General features: G+C 44.5%; 1 protein-coding gene across 4 annotated transcripts in view; it reads left to right on the forward strand.

Annotated features, from left to right (window-relative positions):
- LOC106567417 (glutamate receptor 1) overlaps positions 1–23,792 on the forward strand; it is a 93,003-nt gene that overhangs the window by 39,320 nt on the left and 29,891 nt on the right. For all 4 annotated transcript variants that reach the window (XR_001320064.3, XM_082960206.1, XM_014136625.3 and 1 more), the window contains exons 4-5: positions 14,500–14,687; positions 21,475–21,528. Coding sequence is in view for 3 of the 4 variants with exons in the window: in XM_082960206.1 (XP_082816332.1) it covers positions 14,500–14,687; positions 21,475–21,528 (242 nt within the window). In the remaining variant the exon portion in view is untranslated. The remainder of the gene's footprint in view (positions 1–14,499; positions 14,688–21,474; positions 21,529–23,792) is intronic.

Consider the following 23,792-nt stretch of genomic DNA (forward strand, 5'->3'; position numbering starts at 1 on the left):
TATTAGACACGAAATTGAGCTCAGGTGAATCCTGTTTCCATTGATCATCCTTGAGATGTTTCTACAACTTGATTGGAGTCCACTTGTGGTAAATTCAATTGATTGGACATGATTTGGAAAGGCACACACCTGTCTATATAAGATCCCACACTTGACAGTGCATGTCAGAGCAAAAACCAAGCCATGAGGTTGAAGGAATTGTCCATTGAGCTCCGAGACATGATTGTGTCGAAGCACAGATCTTGGGAAGGGTAACAAAACAATTCTGCAGCATTGAAGTTCCCCAAGAACACAGTTACAGTTTAGTCATTTAGCAGACGTTCCTATCCAGAGCAACTTACAGTAGTGCCCGTGTAGCTCAGTTGGTAGAGCATGGTGTTTGCAATGCCAGGGTTGTGGGTTCAATTCCCACAGGGGACCAGAAGAAAAAAAATGTATGAAATGTATGCATTCACTACTGTAAGTCGCTCTGGATAAGAGCGTCTGCTAAATGACTAAAATGTAAATGTAGTGAATGCATACATTTTATGCCCCCCCCCGTGGGAATCGAACCCACAACCCTGGCGTTGCACACACCATGCTGGCGTTGCAAACACCATGCTCTACCAACTGAGCCACAGGGAAACAGGGAAACAGTGGCCTCCATCTTTCTTAAATGGAAGAAGTTTGGAATCACCAAGACTCTTCCGAGAGCTGGCCGCCCGGCCAAACTGAGCAATCGGGGGAGAAGGGCCTTGGTCAGGGAGGTGACTAAGAACCGGATGGTCATCCATCTCCAGGTTATCAATGATTTTTCTCACTTTCTCCTCATACTCCATCCAGGTATCATGTGGAGACTCTGGGATTCCATCCTCAACAAAGTTATTTTGCCTTAATTTTCCTTCTAGGTTCTCCTGCTCTCTATCATTATTAACATCGATTTACAGACAGCGTTGATGTCTTTTCTCGAGGACTCACAGTTCTCATGTTGCTGCAGTCCTTTTTCAAGTCATCAAGCTCTCCTTAAGAGAAATGCACAGTTTTTTCAGGTCCTGGACCTCTCTGGTCAGATCGGCCATTCTTTTTTTTATTGAATCAGCCAGTATTTGGATAAAGCTTGTGAAGCTATTTTCCTGCAGTTTTAACAGCTTCCTGTAGACATTTTGTTTGTTGGTTTAAAATGTATTTCAACTGCGTACGTGTGATTCTGTCCTCCTTGTTTGACATGATAGCAGCGTAGGCTATCATGATGGCGCCAGAGGGGAGGGCTGCCATCTTATTGGCTCTTAACCAACCATGCACATTTTTTTTGCCCCGTTGTTCGTAACTTGTTTTCTACATAATGTTGCTGCTACCGTCTCTTATGACCGAAAAGAGCTTCTGGACTTCAGAACTGGGATTACTCACCTCAAATTGGACGAGGAGTTCTTCAATGAGTCGGACGAGAGGGATATACTACAGACACCCAACCAGGCCCAGATCCCCCGACCATAATTCTATCCTCCTGATTGCTGCTTACAAGCAAAAATTTAAGCAGGAAACACCAGTGACACGGCCTATAAAAAAGTGGGCAGATGAAGCAGATGCTAAACTCCAGGACTGTTTTGCTAGCACAGACTGGAATATGTTCTGGGATTCTTCCGATGGCATTGAGTACACTACAGTCACTGGCTTTATCAATAAGTAAATCGAGGACGTCCCCCCCGCAGTGACTGTACATACATACCCCAACCAGAAGCCATGGATTACAGGCAACATCCGCACTGAGCTACAGGGTAGAGCTGCCGCTTTCAAGGAGCGGGACTCTAACCCAGAAGCTTATAAGAAATCCCGCTATGCCCTCTGACAAACCATCAAACAGGCAAAGCATCAATACAGGACTAAGATTTGAATCGTACTACACCGGCACCGACGCTTGTCGGATGTGGCAGGGCTTGCAAACTATTAGACTACAAAGGGAAGCACAGCCGAGAGCTGCCCAGTGACACGAGTCTACCAGACGAGCTAAATTACTATGCTCGCTTCGAGGCAAGTAACACTGAAACATGCATGAGAGCATCAGCTGTTCCGGACAACTGTGTGATCACGCTCCCTGCAGCCGATGTGAGTAAGACCTTTAAACAGATCAACATTCACAAGGTCTCAGGGCCAGACAGATTACCAGGACGTGTACTCCGAGCATGCATCGACCAACTGGCAAGTGTCTACACTGACATTTTCAACCTCTCCCTGTCTGAGTGTAATACCAACATGCAGACAACCATAGTCTCTGTGCCCAAGAACACTAAGGAAACCTGCCTAAATGACTACCGACCTTTAGCTCTCACGTCTGTAGCCATGAAGTGCTTTGAAAGGCTGGTCATGGCTCACGTCAACACCATTATCCCAGAAACTCTAGACCCACTCTAATTTGCATACCGCCCCAACAGATCCACAGATGATGCAATCTCTATTGCACTCCACACTGCCCTTTCTCACCTGGACAAAAGGAACACCTATGTGAGAATGCTATTCATTGTCTACAGCTCAGCGTTCAACACCATAGTGCCCTCAAAGCTCATCACTAAGCTAAGGACCCTGGGACTAAACACCTTCCTCTGAAACTGGATCCTGGACTTCCTGACGGTCCACCCCCAGGTGGTAAGGGTAGGTAACAACATATCCGCCATGCTGATCCTCAACACGGGTCCCCTCAGGGGTGAGTTCTCAGTCCCCTCCTGTATTCCTTGTTCACTCGGCCAGGCACGACTCCAACACCATCATTAAGTTTGATGATGACAACAGTGGTAGGCCTGATCACCAACGAGACAGCCTATAGGGAGGAGGTCAGAGACCAGACCGTGTGGTGCAAGGACAACAACTTCTCCCTCAACGTGATCAAGACAAAGGAGATGATTGTGGACAACAGGAAAAAGAGGACCGAGCATGCCCCCAATTCTCATTGATGGGGCTGTAGTGGATCAAGTTGAGAGCTTCAAGTTCCTTGGCGTCCACATCACCAACAAAGTAACATGGTCCAAGCACTCCAAGACAGTTGTGAAAAGGGCATAACAAACCTATTCGCCCTCAGGAGACTGCAAAGATTTGGCATGGGGTCCTCAGATCCTCAAGAAAGATTCTACAGTTTCACCATCGAGAGCATCCTGACGGGTTGCATCACTGCCTGGTATGGCCACTGCTCCATGTTGCTTCAATATATCCACATAATTGTCCTGCCTCATGATGCCATCTATTTTGTAAGGTGCACCAGTCCCTCCTGCAGCAAAGCACCCCCACAACATGATGCTGCCACCCCCGTGCTTCACGGTTGGGATGGTGTTCTTCGGCTTGTAAGCCTCCCCCTTTTTCCTCCAAACATAATGATGGGCATTACGGCCAAACAGTTCTATTTTTGTTTCATCAGACCAGAGGACATTTCTCCAAAAGGTACGATCTTTGTCCCCATGTGCAGTTGCAAACCGTAGTCTGGCTTTTTTATGGCAGTTTTGGAACAGTGGCTTCTTCCTTGCTGTGTGGCCTTTCAGGTTTTGTCGATATGGGACTTGTTTTACTGTGGATATAGATACTTTTGTACCTGTATCCTCCAGCATCTTCACAAGGTCCTTTGCTGTTGTTCTGGGATTGATTTGCACTTTTCGCACCACAGTACGTTCATCTCTAGGATACAGAACACGTCTCCTTCCTGAGCGGTATGACGGCTGCGTGGTCCCATGGTGTTTATACTTGCGTACTATTGTTTGTACAGATGAACGTGGTACCTTCAGGCGTTTGGAAATTGCTCCCAATGATGATCCCGACTTGTGGAGATCTACAATTGTTTTTCTGAGGTCTTGGCTGATTTCTTTTGATTTTCCCATGATGTCAAGCAAAGAGGCACTGAGTTTGAAGGTAGGCCTTGTAATACATCCACAGGTACACCTCCAATTGACTCAAATGATGTCAATTAGCCTATCAGAAGCTTCTAAAGCCATGACATCATTTTCTGGAATTTTCCAAGCTGTTTAAAGGCACAGTCAACTTAGTGTATGTAAACTTCTGACCCACTGGAATTGTGATACATTGAATTATAAGGGAAATAATCAGTCTGTAAACAATTGTTGGAAAAATTACTTGTATCATGCACAAAGTAGATGTCCTAACTGACTTCCCAAATCTATAGTTTGTTAACAAGAAATTTGTGGAGTGGTTGAAAAACGAGTTTTAATGACTCCAACCTCAGTGCATGTAAACTTCCGACTTCAACTGTACATAAAGTGCTTTCATTTCTAAGTGGTAAAAAATATGTATGAAAATAACCTAAAATAAAAGGTGACGTTCTGCACTGTCACCTCATCTGACACATTTTATCCAAAAAAATGATGGAATATAGAGCGAAATTAAACATTTTAGCTTCACTGTCCAAATACATTAAATGTGTAGGGGAGTGTACGATATGTCAGAAACACTGTCTCAGAACAGAAGATCCTTATTTTCATGCTAATACTTCTGCTTCAAAACGGATTTACATAAACAGAAGGGTACACTAGAAAGAAAACCCAAGCCTCACTTCCTCCACCACATCATTAAACATACGGGTGAACTTAAATCGGAGGGAATTTATATGGGGGGAATATTGATGAGCCGGTGTTATTGATACAGGGAAGGAAAGGCATTTATACAGGGAAGGAATGGCATTAATTCAGATGGTTCAGCTGCAGTCGCACGTCACCCATCTAAGTTCCAAGTCATGTTCCTCAAGGAGAGAAGAGACGTGAGTGGGGGAAGGACAGGGAGAGGGGGGCCACTGAAGTAGTTCTCTCCACTTCATAGGCCCTTTTTACTATGATCACCCCCAACTGCATAATGTCTTCAGATTAACTGTCTTCAAACATACTTCCTTCTTGTCTTCCTCATTTCAAAATACTCAGCCTTTCCATTTCCAGTATTGAACGGGGTGGAAGCCATTTGAAATGCTAAATTTGTAAATTTTTAAACGTTGGGCCTTTGGGAAAGCAGATACGAAGCAGCACATTTAATTTGGCTGAGGAGAATAAATAGGCATGCAGACAGCAGCATGGTGCCTCAGCTTGGCTGTCAATTTTAGGTGTGGTGACAGTGATTTCAGGTGACTGGTGTGAAAACAACCTGGGCAGCTCTGCCTCGCACGCAGTATGCTGTTTAGCTCGGTGATATCCTCTGTTCTCTCTATGCAGTGGCACTCTGCTAAACAAACCACTCCTGATCAAAAAGCATTATGAATTTATAATACCCGTTTATTTACCAAGGTGGCTTTAAAGGCAAGAGTACACATAGTATGTACAGTGTCTTCAGAAAGTATTTACACCCCTTGACTTACACGTTTTGTTACAGCCTCAATTCCAAATTGATTAAATTGTTTGTTTTTTCTCACCCATCTACACACACAATACCCCATAAAGTGAAAACAACGTTGTTTTTTTTTCAAATCAAATTTTATTTGTCACATACACATGGTTAGCAGATGTTAATGCGAGTGTATTGAAATGCTTGTGCTTCTAATTCCGACAATGCAGTAATATCCAACGAGTAATCTAACCTAACAATTTCACAACAATTACCTTATACACACAAGTGTAAAGGAATGAATAAGAATATGTACATACAAAAAATATATGAATGAGTGATGGTATAGAACGGCATAGGCAAGATGCAGTGGATGGTATAGAGTACAGTATATACATATGAGATGAGTAATGTAGAGTATGTAACATATGAAAGTGGCATTGTTTAAAGTGGCTAGTGATACATTACATCAAGATGGCAAGATGCAGTAGATGGTATAGAGTACAGTATATACATACGAGATGAGTAATGTAGGGTATGTAAACATTATATGAAGTGGCATTGTTTAAAGTGGCTAGTGATACATTTATTACATTCATTTTTCCATTATTAAAGTGGCTGGAGTTGAGTCAGTATGTTGGCAGCAGCCACTCAATGTTAGTGATGGCTGTTTAACAGTCTGATGGCCTTGAGATAGAAGCTGTTTTTCAGTCTCTCGGTCCCAGCTTTGATGCACCTGTACTGACCTCGCCTTCTGGATGATAGTGGGGTGAACAGGCAGTGGCTTGGGTGGTTGTTGTCCTTGATGATCTTTTTGGCCTTCCTGTGACATCGGGTGGTGTAGGTGTCCTGGAGGGCAGGTAGTTTTCACCCGGTGATGCGTTGTGCAGACCTCCCTACCCTCGGGAGAGCCTTATGCTTATGGGCGGAGCAGTTGCCGTACCAGGCGGTGATACAGCCCGTCAGGATGCTCTCGATTGTGCATCTGTAAAAGTTTGCTAGTGTTTTAGTTGACAAGCCGAATTTCTTCAACCTCCTGAGGTTGCTGCGCCTTCTTCACCACGCTGTCTGTGTGGTTGGACCATTTCAGTTTGTCCATGATGTGTACGTCGAGGAACTTAAAACCTTCTACCCTCTCCACTACTGTCCCATCGATGTGGATAGTGGGGTGCTCCCTCTGCTGTTTCCTGAAGTCCACGATCATCTCCTTTGTTTTGTTGACGTTGAGTGTGAGGTTATTTTCCTGACACCACACTCCGAGGGCCCTCACCTCCTCCCTGTAGGCCGTCTCATCGTTGTTGGTAATCAAGCCTACCACTGTAGTGTCGTCTGCAAACTTGATGATTGAGTTGGAGGCGTGCATGGTCACGCAGTCGTGGGTGAACAGGGAGTACAGGAGAGGGCTGAGAACGCACCCTTGTGGGGCCCCAGTGTTGAGGATCAGCGGGGTGGAGATGTTGATACCTACCCTCACCACCTGGGGGCGGCCCGTCAGGAAGTCCAGGACCCAGTTGCACAGGGCGCGGTCGAGACCCAGCTTGATAACGAGTTTGGAGGGTACTATGGTGTTAAATGCTGAGCTGTAGTCGATGAACAGCATTCTCACATAGGTATTCCTCTTTTCCAGATGGGTTAGGGCAGTGTGCAGTGTGATTGCGTCGTCTGTGGACCTATTGGGGCGGTAAGCAAATTGGAGTGGGTCTAGGGTGTCAGGTAGGGTGGAGGTGATAGGGTCCTTGACTAGTCTCTCAAAGCACATTTCATGATGCCGGAAGTGAGTGCTACGGGGCGGTAGTCATTTAGCTCAGTTACCTTAGCTTTCTTGGGAACAGGAACAATGGTGGCCCTCTTGAAGCATGTGGGGACAGCAGACTGGGATAAGGATTGATTGAATATGTCCATAAACACACCAGCCAGCTGGTCTGCGCATGCTCTGAGGACGCAGCTAGGGATGCCATCTGGGCATGCAGCTTTGCGAGGGTTGACACATTTAAATGTTTTGCTCACGTCAGCTGCAGTGAAGGAGAGCCCACAGTTTTTGGTAGGGGGCCGTGTCAGTGGCACTGTATTGTCCTCAAAGCGAGCAAAGTTGTTTAGTCTGTCTGGGAGCAAGACATCCTGGTCCGCGACGGATTGACTGTAGACCCTGCCACATACCTGTCGTGTCTGAGCCGTTGAATTGCGACTCTACTTTGTCTCTATACTGACGCTTAGCTTATTTGATTGCCTTGCGGAGGGAATAGCTACACTGTTTGTATTCGGTCATGTTTCCGGTGACCTTGCCCTGATTAAAAGCAGTGGTTCGCGCTTTCAGTTTTGAGTGAATGTTGCCATCAATCCACGGTTTCTGGTTTGGGAATGTTTTAATAGACGCTGTGGGTACGACATCGCCGATGCACTTGCTAATAAACCCGCTCACCGACGTATTCGTCAATGTTGTTGTTCGCCGCAATGCGGAACATATCCCAGTCCACGTGATCGAAGCAATCTTGAAGCGCGGAATCTGATTGATCGGACCAGCGTTGAACAGACCTGAGCGCGGGAGCTTCTAATTTTAGTTTCTGTCTATAGGCTTGAAGCAACAAAATGGAGTCGTGGTCAGATTTTTTCGAAAGGAGGGCGGGGGAGGGCCTTATATGCGTCGCGGAACTTAAAAGAGCAATGATCTACAGTTTTGCCAGCCCTGGTAGCGCAATCGATATGCTGATAGAATTTAGGGAGCCATGTTTTCAGATTAGCCTTGTTAAAATCCCCAGCTACAATAAATGCAGCCTCAGGGTATGTGGTTTCCAGTTTACATAGAGTCAAATGATGTTCGTTCAGGGCCATCGATGTGTCTGCTTGGGGGGATATATGTGGCAGTGATTATAATCGAAGATAATTCTCTAGGTAGATAATGCGGTCGGCATTTGATTGTGAGGAATTCTAAGTCAGGTGAACAGAAGGACTTGAGTTCCTGTATGTTGTTATGATGACACCACGTCTCGTTAATCATAAGGCATACACCCCCGCCCTTCTTCTTACCAGAAAGATGCTTGTTTCTGTCAGCACGATGCGTGAAGAAACCAGCTGGCTGTACCAACTCCGATAGCGTGTTTCGAGTGAGTCATGTTTCCGTGAAACGAAGAACGTTACAGTGTCTGATGTCTCTCTGGATGGCTACCCTTGCACGGATTTCGTCTACCTTGTTGTCAAGAGACTGGACATTGGCGACTAGTATGCTCGAGAGCGGTGCGCGATGTGCCCGTCTATGGAGCCTGACCAGAAGACCGCTCCGTCTGCCCCTTCTACGGCGTCATTGTTTTGGGTCACTGGCTGGGATCCGATCCATTGTCCTGGGTGGTGGGCAAAACAGAGGTTCCGCTTCGGGAAAGTCGTATTCCTGGTCATAATGTTGGTGAGTTGACGTTGCTCTTATATCCAATAGTTCCTCCCGACTGTATGTAATAAAACCTAAGATTACCTGGGGTAACAATGTAAGAAATAACACATAAAAAACGAAAAACTGCATAGTTTCCTAGGAACGCGAAGCGAGGCGGCCATCTCTGTCGGCGCCAGCAAATGTACTGAAAATGAAACATGTTAGAAACACATTTGGCAGTGATTACAGCTGCAAGTCTTTCCGGGTAAGTCTGTAAGAGCTTTGCACACCGGGATTGTACAAAATTATTCAAGCTCTGTCAAGTTGATTGTTGATCATTGCTCGACAGCCAAGTCTTGCCATAGATTTTCAAGCCGATTCAAGTCAAAACTGTAACTAGGCCACTCAGGAACATTCAATGAGATCTTGGTAAGCAGCTGCAGTGTACATTTGGCCTTGTGTTATGGGCTATTGTCCTGCTAAAAGGTGAATTTGGCTCCCAGCGTTTGTTGGAAAGCAGACTGAACCAGGTTATCCTGTAGGACTTTGCCAGTGCTTAGCTCTAGTTTCAAGTTTTGATATCACATGCACAGAGAAATGCCTTTCTTGCAAGCTCTAAACCCAACAATGAAGTAACAATAACAATGTAAAACTAAAAATAACAAGTTAAAACCAAAACACAGGAGAAATAAGAATAAGAACATGATAAAGTAAGCAAGCAAACAATACACAGGGTCAGTACCAGTACCATATTTACAATGTGAAGGGATACTGGATCGACATACATACATACATACATACATACATACATACATACATACATACATACATACATACACACCTCCAATTGACTCAAATGATGTAAATTTATCTATCAGAAGCTTCTAAAGCCATGACATCATTTTCTGGAATTTTCCAAGCTGTTTAAAGGCACAGTCAACTTAGTGTAGGTAAACTTTTTACCCACTGGAATTGTCATTCAGTGAATTAATTAAGTGAAATAATCAGTCTGTAAACAATTGTTTGAAAAATTACTTGTATCATGTACAAAGTAGATGTCCTAACTGACTTGCCAAAACTATAGTTTGTTTACAAGAAATTTGTGGAGTGGTTGAAAAACGAGTTTTAATGACTCCAACCTAAGTCTATGTAAACTTCCTACTTTAACTGTATACTACCACCGTTCAAAAGTTTGGGGTCACTTAGAAATGTCCTTGTTTTTGAAAGAAAAGCAAAAAAAATTGTCCATTAAAATACATCAAATTGATCAGAAATACATTGTCTACACTGTTACTGTTGTAAATGACAATTGTAGCTGGAAACGTCTGACTTTTAATGGAATATCTACATAGCCATACAGAGGCCCATTATCAGCAACCATCACTCCTGTGTTCCAATGGCATGTTGTGTTAGCTAACCCAAGTTTATCATTTTATCAGGCTAATTGATCATTATAAAACACTTTTGTAATTATGTTAGCACAGCAGAAAACTGTTGTCCTGATTAAAGAAGCAATAAAACTGGCCTTCTTTAGACTGTACGCCTATGTAGATATTCATTTTAAAAAAGCAGTTTCCAGCTACAATAGTCATTTACAACATTAACAATGTTTACACTGTATTTTTGATCAACTTTATGTTATTTTAATTTGCTTTTCTTTCAAAAACAAGGACATTTCTAAGTGATCCCAAACTTTTGAACGGTGGTAGTATACAGTTAAAGTCGGAAGTTTACATAGACTTAGGTTGGAGTCATTAAAACTCGTTTTTCAACCACTCCACAAATTTCTTGTAAACAAACTATAGTTTTGGCAAGTCGGTTAGGACATCTACTTTGTACATGATACAAGTAATTTTTCCAACAATTGTTTACAGACTGATTATTTCACTTAATTAATTCACTGTATGACAATTCCAGTGGGTCAAAAGTTTACCTACACTAAGTTGACTGTGCCTTTAAACAGCTTGGAAAATTCCAGAAAATGATGTCATGGCTTTAGAAGCTTCTGATAGATAAATTGACATCATTTGAGTCAATTGGAGGTGTACCTGTGGATGTATTTCAAGGCCTACCTTCAAACTCAGTGCCTCTTTGCTTGACATCATGGGAAAATCAAAAAAAAATGGTAGACCTCCACAAGTCTGGTTCATCCTTGGGAGCAATTTCCAAAAGCCTGAAGGTACCACGTTCATCTGTACAAACAATAGTACGCAAGTATAAACACCATGGGACCATGCAGCCGTCATACCGCTCAGGAAGGAGACACATTCTGTCTCCTAGAGATGAACGTACTGTGGTGCGAAAAGTGCAAATCAATCCCAGAACAACAGCAAAGACCTTGTGAAGATGCTGGAGGAAACAGGTGCAAAAGTATCTATATCCACAGTAAAACGAGTCCTATATCGACATAACCTGAAAGGCCGCTCAGCATGGAAGAAGCCACTGCTCCAAAACCGCCATTAAAAAAGCCAGACTACCATTTGCAACTGCACATGGGGACAAAGATTGTACTTTTGGAGAAATGTCCTCCGGTTTGATGAAACAAAAATAAAACTGTTTGGCCGTAATGACCATCATTATGTTTGGAGGAAAATGGGGGAGGCTTGCAAGCCGATGAGCACCATATCAACTGCGAAGCACGGGGGTGGCAACATCATGTTGTGGGGGTGCTTTGCTGCAGGAGGGACTGGTGCACTTCACAAAATAGCATACTTCCAAAGTTGTGGCAAAATGGCTTAAGGACAACAAAGTCAAGGTATTGGAGTGGCCATCACAAAGCCCTGACCTCAATCCCATAGAACATTTGTGGGCAGAACTGAAAAAGTGTGTGCGAGCAAGGAGGCCTACAAACTTGACTCAGTTACACCAGCTCTGTCAGGAGGAATGTGCCAAAATTCACCCAACTCGTGGGAAGCTTGTGGAAGGCTACCTGTAACGTTTGACCCAAGTTAAACAATTTAAAGGCAATGCTACCAAATACTAATTGAGTGTATGTAAAGTTCTGACCCATTGGGAATGTGATGAAAGAAATAAAAGCTGAAATAAATCATTCTCTACTGTTATTCTGACATTTCACATTCTTAACATAAAGTGGTGATCCTAACTGACCTTAGACATGACATTTTTACTAGGATTAAATGTCAGGAATTGTGAAAAACGGAGTTTAAATGTATTTGGCTAAGGTGTCTAGGCATCAGGATATATGAAACAGTGGCAGCAGAGTATATGATGACTGTATGTGAGTGGATGTGTGTAGAGTCACTATACATGCATGTGCATGTTATGTGTGTGAGAGCAAATTATGGAGTGAGTGTTTGTATGTGTGTTTGAGTATCAATGTGATTAGTGTGTAGGGTCATGTGAATAGACAGTGAAAAAAATAAGAATAAAATACAAAATGTCAACTCAGCTGTTACCTACTTAGCAGTCATAGCAGTAACCTGTTCGGGAGCCTGTTGACGTCAGACTTGATGCACTGGTACTGCTTGCCGTGCGGAAGCAGAGAGAACAGTCTATGGCTTGGGTGGTTGAAGTTGTTAACAATTTTCCAGGCCTTCCTTTCACACTGCCTGATATAGAGGTTCTGGTTGGCATGAAGCTCGGCGCCAGTGACGTAATGGGCTGTCTGCACCACCTTCTGTAGCACCATGCAATTGAGTGCAGTGCTATTTTCATACCAAGCAGTGATGCAGCCAGCTAAGATGCTCTCAATGGTGCAACTGTATATATTTTTTTGGATTTGACGGCCCATGCCAAACCTTTTCAATGCGCTCTCTTCACGACTGCGTGCATGTGTGTGGACCATTTTAAGTTCTTAGTGATTTCGACATGAGGAACTTGAAGCTCTTGGCCCGCTTCACTGCAGCCCCGTCAATGTGGATGAGGGTGTGCTCATGCCCAAATTTCCTGTAGTTCTTCCGGCCCCACACTGCCAGGTCACTGACCACCTCCCTGTATGCTCTCATCGTCGCCAGTGATCTGGCCTACCATGTCTTGTCGTCAGCAAACTTGTGATGGTGGGTGAACAGGGTGTACAGGATGGGACTAAGCATACACCCCTGTGGGGTCCCTGTGTTGAGGGTCAGCTTAGCAAGGCGATGTTGCCTACCCTCTCCACCTGGGGTCGGCCCATCAGGAAGTCCAGGATCCAGTTTGCAGAGGGAGGTGTTCAGTCTCACTCCGTCAGTGTCCTAAGCTTGGTGACGAGCTTGGAGGGGACAATGGTGTTGACCAGTGAGCTATAAACAATGAACAGCATTTTTAACATAGGTATTCCTCTTATCTAGGTTGGGTGAGGACAGTGTGGGGTGCAATTGAGATTGCGTTGTCTATGGCTCTGTTGGGACGGTATGCAAATTGGATGGATCTAGTTGATGTGTCTCATAACCAGCCTCGCCTAAGCACTTCATGATTACAGATATGAGTGCTAAAGCCGGTACTCATTGTGGCATGAAGCCTTCGAGTTCTTGGGAACAGGAATGATGGTGGTCATCTTAAAACATGTAGGGATTACAGACTGGGACAAGGAGTGGTTGAAAATGACCTTGAGTATACGGGTTAGCTGTTCTGCAAATGCTCTGAGAAAGCACCCTGAAATACTATTGGGCCCCGCGGCCTTGTGGGTATTGACCTGATTAAAGACTTTACTCAAGTCGGCCCCAGAGAGCGAGATCACCCAATCTTCTGGGTTGGTGCGGCCCTCACTTTCTGTCCAAAAAAAACCTCCCTTGTCATTGCCGATGACAAGCATACCCATAACATGATGCATCCACCACCATACTTGAAAATATGGAGAGTGGTCCTCAGTGATGTGTTGGATTTGCCCGAAACACAATGCGTTGTATTCAGGACATAAAGTACATTTATTTGACATATTTTTTTGCAGTTTTACTTTAGTGCCTTATTGCAAATAGGATGCATGTTTTGAAATATTTGGGTTCTGTGCAGGCTTCCTTCTTTTCACTCTGTCATTTAGGTTAGTATTGTGGAGCAACTACAATGTTGTTCCATCCTCAGTTTTCTCCTATCACAGCTATTAAACTGTGTAATTGTTTTAAAGTCACCATTGAAATCCCTAAGCAGTTTCCTTCCTCTGCGGCAACTGAGTTAGGAAGGACACCTGTATCTTTGTAGTGACTGGGTGTATTGAGACACCATCCAAAGTGTAATTAATATACTCAAAGGGATATTCATTGTCTTTTTTTACCCATCTACCAATAGGTGCCCTTCTTTGAGAGGCATTGGAAAACCTCCCTGGTCTTTGTGGTTGAATCTGTGTTTGAAATTCATTGCTCGACTGAAGGACATTACAGATGATTGGATGTGTGAGGTACAGAGATGAGGTAGTCATTCAAAAATGTTCAAAACTATTATTGTCCACAGAGTGAGCCAATGCAACTTATTATATGACTTGTTAAGCACATTTTTACTCCTGAACTTAATTAGGCTTGCCATAACAAATGGGTTGAATACTTATTGACTCTGCTTTTCATTTTTAATACATTTTTGAAAAATATATTTCCACTTTAACATTATGGGGTATTGTGTGCAGGCCAGTTACACAAAATCTTCATTTAATACTTTTTAAATTCAGGCTGTAAAAGTCAAAGGGAGTGAATACTTTATGAAGGCACTCTACTATAGAAGCTGATTAGAGAAAATCAACTCTGTCAATTCAATAGGTTTTGTAGGTTGTTGTGACTTGCTCCATACAGTAGGTGAAGTCAAGTAAGCAGGTGTAAATGCAATTTAAGTGGCTACAAAGGATGAAAAGAAATTACATATATATACCTAAGTTTGGTTTACTCAAATATGCCCAGACTAATTAGTATTTACCTTTGGTGTTTCTTGTCATTTAGGCCTGACAGTACTCCAGAAGATTCTGGACACGGCAGCAGAAAAGACATGGCAGGTGACATCAGTGAACCTGGACAGTGGTATGGATCAGGCGGCCTTCCTGAAGGTGGTTCAGGACCTAGAGAATAAGAAGGAGTACAACATCATCCTGGACTGTGAGCTGGAGAGACTCAACATGATCCTCAACCTGGTAAATAACATTGGATTGACAGACTGTCCAGTAATGAAAAGGGAGATAGATGTAAACTAGACACATTACTTCAATGATGGGATGGGTTCACTCCAACAAGAGGACCACTCAGCTAGAGTGACAAAATAACCCTTTCTCCTCTTAAGTGTCACGTCTACTCCTGCTCCTCCCCTCCGGTGTGCGACGGCACTGGAATACTAACCACCGGTCCTGGGAATCATCCTTGCGCACACCTGGCACTCATCATTACGCGCACCTGGCACTCATCGTTATGACTCACACCTGGACCTCATTACCTCCCCTTTATAGGTCTCTTTTGTTCATTCCTCAGTTAGTATTGCACCTGTGTTCATGTTACCTCGCTTCTGTCACGCTGTCATGTTTCACATTTGTTGTGTTCATTAAACGTTTTACCTGCTTCTTGCCTCACGGTGTCATTGTTACAGAATACCAACTCAAACAATGGAAGCAGCAGGATATCTCTCAGACGGTCGACGAACAGGGTTACCTTCTGCTTCAGCACCATGACCAGATGGCACAACTGGGGATGCCCATGGATGAGGTCCTTCGCAGTTTGTAGGATCTCGAACATTTCCGGGAGGTGGAGAATACTCTAGAACCAGCCTACCCAGTGAGCCAGCCCAACAGCCCATTCAGCAAACTGCTCAGGTCAGCGATGCCCATTTATCCCTCCCAGAGAAATATGACGGTACCCAATCCAAATGACGTGGCTTCTTACTTTAGTGCACACTTTATTTTACACACCAGATGGAAACCCATACCACGAGAGGTGTAAGGTTGCCACGGTTATTTCTCTGCTGACAGGGCGGGCATTGGAATGGGCTACGGCAGTCGAAGAGAGGAAGTAAATTCATGAGGGGTTCATGGCTCTGTTTAAATGGATCTTTGATCATCCCCCGGAGGGTAGAGAGGGAAGTGAGCATCTACTTCAATCACGGCAGAGAGATCAGGCGGCTGCTGAGTACGCGCTCACCTTCCAGCGCTTCGCACACTATTTAGAAGAGGTCTGCACGACGAGGTCCAGACGGAATTGGCCTGCCGAGATGACAACCTTACCCTGGACGCGCTGATAACTTTGTCCGGGAGTGTCGGCACTCTCATCGCTTCTCTCCCTCCTTCAGCGAACACTCGGAATCAGAGCCTGAACCCATGGAGGTAGGGGTCACACACCTCCCCGTGGCGGAGTGCTGCAGACGGATACAACTGGGGCTCTGTATGTACTGTGGTCAAGGAGGGTACAGACTCCAGCACGTCCGAATCCTGTATCTACTAGAACAGAGGGACGGTCACGTGATCTGCCATCCCCTGGGCCAGGAGTGAATATTCCATCTTCATCACTTCCTGCTAGGCTCTTTTTGGTGTCCATCTCATTGGTTGACTGTCCCTCATGTCCTGTGTCAACAGTTTTAGTGGATTCCGGTGCCGCAGGGAATTTTATAGATCAGACCCTTGCCGCCTCTCTCAATATTACTTCATACCCGCTCTCCTCTATTTTCCAGTGCAAGACCTCGATTGTTGGCCATTAGGATCCGGAACCATTACACACATCACTCAACCACTTACCCTCACTGTGGAGTCCAATCATCAGGAGAATATCCCCTTCATCACCAGTTCACAAGATCATCCTTGGCCTACCTTGGCTTCAACGCCATAACCCCACCATTTCATGGCGAGGATGAGAATCACAGACTGGTAACCTGAATGTCAGAGGACCTGTTCCCTGTGGTTCAACGTTGGTTGCCCTTCAGCCCAACATCCCGGAGGTATACCAGGATCTGAGGGCGGTATTCTCCAAGACCCGGGCCACCTGTCTCTCTCATCGCCCCTGGGACTGTGCCCTCAACCTGCTTGCTGATGCAACACCTCTGTGCAGATGCATCTACCCTCTGTCTGTGCCTGAGACCCAGGCCATGGAGGATTACATTCAGGAGGCGCTCCAACAGTGGTTCATCCGCATGTCTACTTCTCTTGCGTCAGCTGGGTTCTTCTTCGTGGCCAAGAAGGGTGGAGGATTACACCCTTGCACTGGTTACAGAGGACTTGATGAAGTATTGGTGCCGTCTGCCATCGAGCAGCTCCGCGGGGCCCGCTTCTTCACCAAATTGGACCTGCGGAGTGCCTACAATCTCATCCGCATCCGGGAGGGGAATGAGTGGAAGACTGCATTCAGCATAATGTCTGGTCACTACGAGTACTTGGTAATGCCCCTTGGCTTAGCCAATGCCGTGTTCCAGGCATTCGTCAACGAGGTGTTCAGGGACCTGCTCAGACGCCAGGTGATCGTATACATTGATGACACCTTCATCTACTCAGTTAATCTGGAGGATCACATCACACACGTTCGAGCATTCCTGGAACGCCTCCTAGCCCATCAACTGTTCGTCAAGGCTGAGAAGTGTCAATTCCATCAGAGGGCGGTCTCCTTCTTGGGTTACCAAATCAGCCAGCAGGGAGTGAAGATGGATGACAAGAAAGTAGATGCAGTCAGGTCATGGCCAGTCCCAACCACACTTAAAGGGCTACAACGGATTTAGGGGTTTGCCAACTTCTACCGTCGATCATCAGGAATTTCAGCTCTCTCCTTAAGGGAGGCCCCCATAGGTTGGTGTGAGGTCCAGCAGCCGATGAGGCCTTTTGTCTTCTCAAGGGACGTGGAGTACATATGGACAGCGAGGAGTCTGAATCCACGCCAAGCCAGGTGGGCCCTTTTCTTCACCAGGTTTAACTTCACACTAACTTGTCACCCAGGCTCAAAGAACACCAAGGCCGATTCCTTGTCCCACCTCTATGATTCGGGAGAGGGCCCTGTCCTGGGTGAGCCTATAATCCTATCCTCCCGAGTAGTAGCTCCTGTGGTCTTGGACATAGTAGCTCCTGTGGTCTGGGACATATATGTGGAGAGTCGCCAGGCTCTGGAGAGGGAGCCCGCACCCCTGAACTGTCCTCCCAGGAACACCTATGTTCCTACAAGGATAAGGGATCGGCTGCTGACCTGGGCACACGCAGCTGTCGTCGCTGGACATCCAGGTATTTCTCACACCATCCACTCCATCACTGAGAAGTACTGGTGGCCCACCTTGGCACAGGATGTCACTTGTTATTTCAACTCCTGTTCCGTATGTGCCCATATCAAGTCTCCCTGGAATTCTCCAGCAGGGAAGTTCCTACTGCTTCGCGTGCCTCAGCCACCCTGGTCTCATCTATCCATTGACTTTGTAACCGATCTCCCTTCTGACGGTTTCACCACCATTCTGGTGGTGGTGGATAGATTTTCGAAGTCAGGTCTCCCCACTGCTCTCCAGGTTGGTGAGGCACTCTTCAAGCAGGTCTTCCGTCATTATGGTCTTCTGGAGGACATCGTCTCTGACTGTGGCCCCCAATTCACATCACGAGTATGGAGGGCCTTCATGGAGAAGCTCGGGGTCACGGTCAGCCTCACTTCTGTGTATCAGTCTCAGTCCAACAGGCAGGTAGAGAGGATGAACCAGGAGCTGGGGAGGTTCCTAAGGAGTCACTGTCTGGACCGGCAGTGGGCACAATTCCTTCCATGGGCAGAGTATGCCTAGAATTTGCTGCAACACTCCTCCACTGGGTTGACTCCTTTCCAGTATGTTCTGGGTTTTCAGCCGACCCATGGACTCCGGGCCAGACCGAGGCTCCTGCGGTTGAGTGGTTCCAGCATGCAGAAGTGTGTAGCGACGCTCACCTGAGACTCCAGCGCACCGTCCATCGTAAAAAAAGAACAGGCAGACAGCCACCACAGTGAGACCCCTGTGTTCCACCCTGGGGATCACGTCTGGCTCTCTACCAGGAACCTCCACCTGCCCTGCAAGAAACTGAGCCCCTGATTTGTGGGGCCTTTCAAGGCCTTTCAAGGAGGGTCAACGAGATGACGTATAGGTTATAGCTGCCCAATCACTACTGTATCTCACCCTCGTTTCATGTCTCCCTTCTCAGGCCTGTGGTTCCTGGTCCCCTAGTGGCTGCTGTCCCCCACGACACCCCCCCCCCACCCCCCCTGGACATCGAGGGCAGTCCGGCGTATGCTTTCAGATCTCTGCTGGATTCCCAGTGTCGTGGGGGTCGGCTCCGGTATCTGGTGGACTGGGAGGGGTATAGCCCTGAGGAGCGGTGTTGGGTTCCGGTGGAGGACATTCTGGATCCCAACATCATCTGTGATTTCCACCTTCACCACCCGAATTGACCCGCTCCTCGTCCCCGGGGTCATCCTCCTGGTCGGTACTGTCATGTCTGCTCCTGCCCTCCGGCGTGCGTCGCCGGAATACGAACCACTGGTCCTGGGAATTATTACGCGCATCTGGCACTCATCGTTATGACTCACACCTGGACCTCATTACCTCTCCTTTATAGGTCCATTCCTTTTGTTCATTCCTCAGTTGGTATTGCACCTGTGTTCATGTTACCTCGCTTCTGTTACTGTCTTGTTTCATTAAACGTTTTACCTGCACCTGCTTCTCGACTCACGGCGTCATCATTACGTTAAGTTTTCCAACTCAAGGTATTGACAAGGGTTCAGGTAGCCCTTTACACTTCTACCTTTATACTGGTTGAAAATGGCAGATTTGGACACTAAGTGCCTAAATTGGAACGCAGTAACGTTATACATGACATTAGAGCTCAGGAAATGTATTTCGCAACTCTGTATGGGTTTTGCTTTACAACTGTTCAGAACTTGAACATTGTGCACGCAACAAGAAGTTGCTCCCATCCCTCCTGGTAATTGGGCAACTTTTGCAATTTTTTTGTTGTCTGAGTAAGGGAAATGCTGTAAATTATGAGGACTCGATGTATTTTGAAAGATGAGACATTAAGGATTATAAATTCCGCTCTAATGTCACAAACAAGCCAAACATCAGTGAGTCAAAGTGCACTTCACATTTCCATAAAACTCAAGTAATATACAGTGTTAACGTTCATGATCACTGTTTGATGTACAGTTACAAGATGCCATGGTGTTAAACCCTGAGTTGTCCTGAACAACTCAGGGTTTGTATTTTTAAGAAAATTATGTTCTATGTTCTATGTTCGTATTTTTAAGAAAATTTGAGATGGACCGCACATCTGAACGCGTTAATTACTCCATTCTATGCGCACAATAATGACAACAAGCTTTTCTGAAAAGCCTAACACTAAGATTGTATTTTATAATTTAACTAGTCATGTTGGCAGTAGAACACGCTTCCAAATGATTCCCCCTGACCCAGATTGCGATTTATAATGGGCCGTTTTTGGATTGTGTAAACAACAGTAATTGTGTAAAGGCGGGGATGCAGGCCTGTGTTCCAAACAAAACTAAGTGTGCTTGTTCTAGTTCCTCAACGACACAGCTAGGAGAGCTCAAAAAGCACTTTGTAGTTGAAGACTCTTTGTGTCACAAAAGTGCATTGAAATTACTTAGGAACTGTGCACACTTTGGACAGTTCCTACCCCAAATTTTCCAAGAATATTGTTACTGAGTGTATTTTCAGATTTAGTTCTCAACAAATGCAGCAAAAAGTACAGGAAATATCAAATGCACATAAAATCAAGTAATGATTGTATTCCATCTTGTGTCAAGTGAGCTGTTGTGTCCTCACGTTTAGTCTAATGTTCCCATAATCTCAACTGTTCTGTTTTTAAAATTGCAACCATGGTTATGCATTTCCATATTTTCTTCTGTACGAAACACTTCCTTTTAGCTCTATCCATAAAGTCCAATTCCCCTGAGTGTAAGCAGTTAAAAGGGTTCAGTTTGAACACATTGTAATGTTGATAGTGTCTCTGTGCTATACTTTGCCGGTCACTGGACAGGGGATAGTGGAGAGAGGTCTGTAGTGAAGAGAAAGATATGTATGATTTAGATCATAACATCAGTCTGTTCTCCGGGAACAACAACAGTTCCCTGGTAACAGTAATTTACTGTACTGGAAATGTCATCGCCCTCAGTGAGTATATTTAAAAAAAAAAACTTTTTATAAATGTAGTGTATCTTGTTTTAGAGAGAGAATAGTTCCTTTGAGCTATTTTGAATATGTAAGATCTCTTTAGTACTGTCTTTTTCCAATGGACAGAAGCTGTATGCTGATGTTAGAATTTGATGACATCAACATGAAGATATTGAGCAGAACAGACCCTGTACTCATACATGTTCCTCTGTGTCCACTTTGCCAACAGGTCACCCGATTCTGATCTTTTGCCAATTATTGGAAAATACAAATTAGTAGAAAAAGATACGAGATGGGCTGCCTGTGTAAACGCAGCCATGGTGTCTGAATAGCAGAGAGCTAGTGAAATTAGTATGTTCACAAACATGTAGGTTTCAGATGAGCATTTGGAAATCAGAGGTCAGGCTCAATTAACCCTGATGGCTGCTTCATTTTGTGTCCCCCAGCCAGAGGCTGTCCCGGGCCTGTCAATCACAGGTGTACTAGTGATTTTGATGCAGATTGTGCACATGTATTCATTAAAGATCTAATTGGGCTTCCCACAGTGACATATGCCAGATCCTTCCCAGCCCTCCACGGTGAGTTGTCCCAGCTGCCCATTTTCTACTGAGCCCTGATATTTTACTCAGACATCCAGGCAGAGATGGGTGATGAGCAATTAATTCCTAAAATATGGGACCAATTAGCTCCTATTTTGGGATGACCACGATTAATGGGACGCTTCAATCCACATCTGTAATGAAATAGCCTCATTTTAATTAGACGTGATGCAAAATGCTTGATCCAAATTACATAATTTTCCTTTCTATTATCCTTTCCAGATCGCTGCTCAGAAGAAAAACCTAAAAAAGTATCACTACATATTGGCTAACCTGGTAAGTCTGGCCGTCTCTGAAACGATGGAAGCTTTAATGCAATATGCAAGCTCCATTGCATAATACAATTTCATTATTTATTTTCAATCTATTTCAAATGTCATCGTAGATATTACTGAAACTCCCAGTAAGGAAACACTACTGTGAAAGTTGTATGAATGTGTGTTTTGTTCACAACACTACAGATGCCACAGTGAGAAGTAAAATAATAACTCCATCCGCACTGAAGGATCAAAAACTTTGAAGCACAACTGTAGCTTACTTTTATGCAGAATTGATAGAAACTGATTGTTTAGATTCATCGATGGTGGCGTTGTTCCGTGTATTGGTGCCTCTTCATCTTCTCTGTATCTGACTGACTGTAGCTCTTCTGCTTGTCTATGCAGAACACAATGTAGACAGATGGCTGATTACCCGCTGAGCAAGGGAATGATCCTCCTGCAAGGCATTGCAGGGCTCTGAGCTTTTTATGTGTAGGAAAATGTGTGTGCGTGCGTGTGTAAGTGTGTGTGCGTGTGTAAGAGTAAGGGCGTGCATGTTTACACTATACTTGTGCTTATATATTTGGTATTGGAATCTGTGTGTGTGTGTGTGTGTTTTCTTTGCATAACTAAACAGAAGTTATTCCTCCATTATTAATGGGATCAATTCATTGCTTGATGTTTATATTCATTGGCCACCATCATTTTATTATTGTTAGTAGGCTAAAATGATAAGCACTGTGATGGTAAATCAAATTCAGCAGGGACCTTATGAGCTTATAGTAGATACAATAAATATTAGGCAGAAGCTACTCTGTTAGAGTGCTTCTGCATTTACACTTACTGTATCCAGGTGTACTGTAGCATAGATGTTTCCATGGAAATAGAACTGTAATGTCTAGTAAGTTATTGTATTTCTTTGGTTGCCTCTCACGTTAGCATAGCTTCATACAGAGATCTGAAGTTAACTGTCGCCCTTGAGGCAACAAGCTAGCATCTTGCTCTAGTGGTATGTTGGGTTAACTTTTAGGTGTGTTATACAGAGTGCTTCTTTAGGAGAGGATGCTGTACGTTTGGCTTGAGGTTGCATGTCAAGAGCATGGTTTAAAAGTGCACTCCAGAGGGCTCAACTCAGAGATCTGAAAACATTTGTGGTAGACCTCATAATTGGACTGTGAAACAGAGAAAAAAACACAGTGACTTCACAGGCAGGATTGTTCAATTCATAATTGGATTGTGCTATAGGAAAAAGAAACACCCCAAAACTGCAATTGTACAAGTAGGATTTCTTAGTTTATAATTGGGTCCAGTAAACGGGGGAGCTGTCAACTCTAAAATAATGATGATCATAAAGGCAGCAAGATGCAACACTCTGTGTAAATAGGATCCCTGCGGTTCATTACCATGGGAGCTATTTTCTGGGGGGGGGCACACACACACACAAACATAAACTCACAAACACATTCACACTCCCTCTCTTTTATTGATTAAGCATGGCCTATGTAACAAGACTTGATCTTAGTTATCAACCTGTGAAGATTCCCTATACTTCCAGCGCTCTTCTGATTAATTATAGCCTCAGGTTAAGAATGAAATATGTAATATGGGACTTTTTATCATTCAAGAAAGCATTAAAATAATGTTTGCTGAAGCCTGTTTCTGAGGCAAGCTGCAGTATGACTCCAGATGGGAGGTTTAATGTAGTTTGATGCTCTTAGACTGGAGATGCAGGTAATTAAATGCAAATACGGTGAGGGGAGTCTCTCCCACTTGGTTGCCCACCATATCCCTACGTCAATCAAAGAAAGCACTAGGAACAATTCAATTTCAAGTTCCAATTTGAAGTCCTCAGGCAATTTTCTTGATGTGTGTCTGCTGTATGTTTTAGTATGCACACTTACCCGTATGCTCAAAGACTGAGAGTGCCGTCCTGTGTTTGACTTGAAACAAATGTGTTATTCTATCTTTGCATGAATATAAGTAGTCATATTTGTAAATCAATATAGCAAAAGAGGGCAGATGAAGTTGAAAAGACAGCTGCGGAGATTGCTTGTCGAACTGTAGAAAAGTGTTTTTTGTCTTGCACTTCATAGATTTGTAATGATTGCCTGGACTTTTAATCTCTGGCTTCTCAAGTGGGGTTGAACAGCTGAATAGCAGCTCTGAGAAATCAAAACTTTCAATACCAGCACTCTGAAAAGACTGTCATACAATTATCTGCACCATCATTACGGCTGGGACATTTTTGGCTCTGTTTTGTTTACTTAGCTCAAGTTTGATTCT

Source organism: Salmo salar, chromosome 13 (genome assembly GCF_965601325.2).
Source record: "Salmo salar chromosome 13, fSalSal1, whole genome shotgun sequence".
NCBI classification, from domain to species: domain Eukaryota; kingdom Metazoa; phylum Chordata; class Actinopteri; order Salmoniformes; family Salmonidae; genus Salmo; species Salmo salar.